General features: G+C 50.4%; 1 protein-coding gene across 1 annotated transcript; it reads left to right on the plus strand.

Annotated features, from left to right (window-relative positions):
- Nucleotides 1-185: 185 nt before the first annotated feature.
- ENH_00017470 (hypothetical protein) lies at nt 186-2,745 on the plus strand (the record flags this gene model as incomplete). Its single annotated transcript, XM_013579264.1, has 6 exons — nt 186-231; nt 350-982; nt 1,142-1,226; nt 1,428-1,498; nt 1,830-1,902; nt 2,423-2,745. Coding segments are annotated over 6 exons (1,231 nt in total), but the record flags the coding sequence as incomplete, so codon positions are not given.
- Between the last annotated feature and the right edge of the window lie 1,671 nt (nt 2,746-4,416).

The following is a 4,416-nucleotide window of genomic DNA, read 5'->3' on the forward strand; positions in this document are numbered from 1 at the left end:
GCTAGCCCGACAAATAATCGGGACTCAGGTTTACTCCCTCAGGCTACTCGGCCTATTTCAGGGTCTGGCTTGCCCGTGGTCGGGTATTCCACAGCACTAAAGCTGCTAGTTTACTCCGCCGTCGTGCTGTTTGTGGCTCTCTGCGCTCGACGTCAATTACAGCACTTGTCGGAATATGGTTGCAGGACTGGAGATTCAGACTTGGTTGGTGACATCTCATCCCGCTCGCAAGTAGGTGCAGGAAATCTGCACTTCAAATGTATCAGACCCAACAGATTCGTGCCGCGTGTAGTTTCTGTCTCACCCCTGTGCTCCATTCCCAGCGTGCGCTTTTTGGCGCGTCACTCAGGACTCCGATGAAAACAGTCCATCTGGAGACCTGAAGTTTGATGACCGTCAAACATCAACAGACGCACACGACGAGTCTCCTCCACAGTCGGAAGCAGCAAGAACTCAAGCTCCAGGAACAGGAGCAGCGGAGGAAGGCGTCAGCGACAGCTGTGAAGACGAAGCATCTGGCGATGCCGCGGCAGCAGCTCCAGAAGCAGCAGCAGATGACAAGGATGACGAATCCGACAGCAAATTCGACCATCTTGTTTATGACATTGTACGTAGTAATCAAGAGAGTACCGTGACAAATGCCGAGACCACAAGCGCCGAGCCGCACGATGCTCATGCAGCTGCTGGAGAATTAGCTGAGAAACATAAAGTGGAAAGGCAAGGGCGTTCGAGGTGGATGGGGCCGCTGGCTGGCCTCTTGGAAACTGCCGGCAAGAAAATAACTAGCGTCGCAGGAAAACCTGACGTGGCAGCAAACCCACGAGTAGGAGGACTAGCAGGTGAGGCTGCTGCCAGCAGCTCAAAGGCATCTCAACCTGAGGAAAGCAGGCGTTATAGATCGAAATTGGCCTTCTGGGATCCGAATTCTCCCCATTATAACGATTTGGGAAAACCTTATGACTTTCCGAGTCTGAAGGCAGACGTAGGTCCACAACATAGCAACAGCAACAAAACATGAGCATGGTTCCTATGCATGCCCCCCTTCATGGGGTTCAATGAGCGTTGTTTAAGTTATCGTTGGTTAACGCTGCTCGAGCAGCCCCCTAGACGCTGTGCGCGTCCTGTGCCTTGCCCACTTCAGAAGTATAAAGTCCTACGACAAGAGCTACTGAAGCTTGAGGGATCCATGGGTAACCTCTGCTCTCCCCATAGCGAACCATTTCGAGGTAAGATACCCGAGCCAGTCACTGATTCGGCTTGAATCAATGCGAAGCAACAGCTGCAGTAGCACCGGCAGCGCCTGTATGAGCCAATGCAGATACGCATGCTCCGAAATTTCCGTACACTGAGAGCTCTTTAAAATGTGACTTGCATGCTTGGCGTTAACTTCTATTGCCCTCTCTTGCGTATATTGGGGGTCTCTGCAGCCACGGTCGAGGCGGACTGTGATATATGCGGCGTTGGTACTGTGACCTTGCATATTGAGATTGTGGAGGAAGTAAGTACCTTGCAGACTACTCACATCACGCGCTACTTGTGCCTGCAAGGACCAGTAGGGAGGTAAACAGCAATTTGGAAAGATGAGTGCCTGGTTATAGAGCAATACCTGGAGCAGTGCTAGCTGTGCTTGGCGTATCTGCGAGTTCCCTGCAGGAAATGAAAAATCAAAGCTCCTTAGGCAAACTTAGAGGAAGACTATTTTCTGACAATCCGTTTAGCAGACGGTTTCCTGAGAGGGTTAGTCTTCCAGCCCTCGTGCTGCAAAGGCGCGTTCAGCCACAGTTGGGGCCATTGGCAATGCGTTGTTGTGGGTGGTAATGACATTGCAGTTTGTACGCGATTTGTTGGCACTAACGGAAGAGCTGAGCCTCGACGTTTTAGATTACGCCGGAAGGAAAGGAAGTAGGTGGATCTGAAGCTTCAAGCCGGACTTGCTTGCGTTCTTGTCTTACACTTCTCAACGTCTTGCTCGCAACTTGATCTTCCTTTGAGTGTGCACAGTGTTGCTGCACAAGTTGCTTTTTTAAGTGCGATGCTGAGTCTTCAGGCGCGCAGGCCTTGTTTGTTTGTGTTGCAGTGCCCAACGGCCGAACAGAATTTTATCTTTCGGAGCTAGAAAAGCCAGCTGCTGCAGCCTGCACAGGAAAAGTTTCTTTGAAGATATTTGGTGATCCTTCAGCTTGCCATTTTTTTCGCGGTTGCTTTGTTGCTCTACACTGCTGCCTCTTGAGCTTTCCGTTGACGCCTCGTGTAAAGCTAACACGCAATGCAAGAGATTTTGTCCAATATGATGCAGGGACCAAAGCAAATTGAAGCGATAGCGCTGAACGGGACGGCGAACGAAGGGAGCCGAAAACAAATGTAGCAATTCAAGCAGGCAATCGTGCCTGCGGTTCTTCTGCGAATGAGTTCGCTGACCCAGTGTTCACAGTTCAGGCGACAGTTGGAGAAGTTGCAACAGCAGCTGCTTCAGATGTAGCAACTGCAGGAACCAGCAGAGGCACCAAGAGTGAAATGTCCGAAGAGGCAGGCTCTCTCAAAGGAGCACCTAAAGCCTTGCATCAACGGCATTCTGATAAAGTATTGCAGAGAAAATCATTGTTCGGCCGCGAAAAATCCACAAATGCACCAGGTGAACCGCCTGCAAAAGCGAGCGTAGGCACGGAAAGCAAACAGACCGCCTTGGCGATTCCTGCTGCAGCAGTGGCATTTGTACCAGCTGCAGAAGATATAAACCTCACTTGATTCTCGAGTCTATTGCTGAGCCCGTAGCAATGCAGGGCTGATACTTTTGTGCTGCAGTGCCAATGCGCCAAGCAGACCGTTTTTCTACAGTGCTAGAAAAGCAGGCTGCTGGGACCTAGGCAAAGCTTCTTTGAAGGCATTTATTGGGCCTTGAGTTAGTCCGTTTTGTTCACTGTTGTGCTTAAATGAAAAACGTGCCGAACTGGCAAAGGTAATGGGAAAGGCTACGTCCGAATGTGCTGACTTGACCACATGCATTGTTTGGCCGAACACAGGAAGGCTTGGCATTTGAACTACACCGCAAACACGAGGGTCGCGCGTTTACTTTGACTCCATTACAATTCCTGCAAACGTAGAAGTGAGGTCTCGGGTTGCAGTATATGATATAGAGCTCATTGCCTTCGGCAATGAGCTCTATATCATATACTGCAATGAGCTCCATATTTGACACAAAGGAGTTGCCCTGTGCGAATCGTAGCTAGGGTTGCAGGTCTACTGCACCACCGTTACAATTATATTTGAAGAGCAAATAATGCCCGAGAAATCTTGTTTTTTTTTCTGCCGAACATTTCTGCTGAGAAACCGAGACCCTCGAGTACCTCCGAGTAAACCACTGTATTTTAGAGGACTTGAGTTCAGTGATAAGCCTCATAAATCACTGATGCATGGCATGAGCCACAAGCCCTTTGTGTTCGCTTGTTCGTGCAGAAGTAGTTACGCAGTAGCGAACTTCACTGCGGGTACGGGACTGCTTGTGCACTACAGACTTCCTTATTGTGGAGACATACAACTCAAAGCGGTCTTCCCTTTGCAGTGCGCTCACAGAGCAACACGCCGAAACGTTTTCTGCCCAGCGCCTCGTGCAATTTGCTCGTGTGCAGCGCCCTTTAGATCAGCACACCTCACGCAGTCGCTCAGGGCTTCTTTCTGAACATTACATTCCTCCATCTGTTTCTCTCTTACTTCCTGCTGCAGAGCTCCCTGTGGCGTGTGCGTTCTCTTTCCAAGGTGGCTCGGTTTCTGGCGACGCAGACCGAGTACATACTCAGTCTATGCCCGGCATCGCAACCGAACCTCAGTGCCCGGCGGGAGACCCTTACGTTAGGGCCTCGGCAAGTACCTAGAGCTGTCCCTTTTGAGATCTGGTGCATATTGGGCCTGTAGGCCGTGCTGGTTAGCGGGAGGGCTAGCTGAATTGGCTGTGGACGCCTGTCTCCCAGCATCACACTGTTCGCAGAACATTGCTCCGCCGATGTTTCCAGGTGCATAAAGGACTCGAGACGTCTTTAAAAAATTGCACAAAGGAAATTTACGGAAAATTGGAGGCGATTTGGCAGGAAATCTGACTCTGCTGGTTCTCCGGCGCGTTGCCTAGACAGGACAGCCGCTAGCTGGCTTCCAGCACAGGTTCTGGCTTCCGTACTTGCTACGTTTGCCTTCTATTCTCCTCCACTCAACTTACCGTCAACCAAAACGCTTGATAATAGTGATTATATCAAAGCAGGTAGTTGGGCTCTCTCAAATTTGCAGAACTGGTTGTTTCGGTTGCGCTGAATATGCCCACCGTGGTCGGAGTAGCTGGAAACCGGAGATGTGGGCTTTGTGAAAGTGTCTTGTGACTTGAGTTTTGCCGGAGCGCTGTCCTGCCACATTATGAGCTTGGATCAAATA

This window comes from Eimeria necatrix, genomic scaffold (assembly GCF_000499385.1).
Source record: "Eimeria necatrix Houghton genomic scaffold, Enh_scaff1576, whole genome shotgun sequence".
NCBI lineage: Eukaryota > Apicomplexa > Conoidasida > Eucoccidiorida > Eimeriidae > Eimeria > Eimeria necatrix.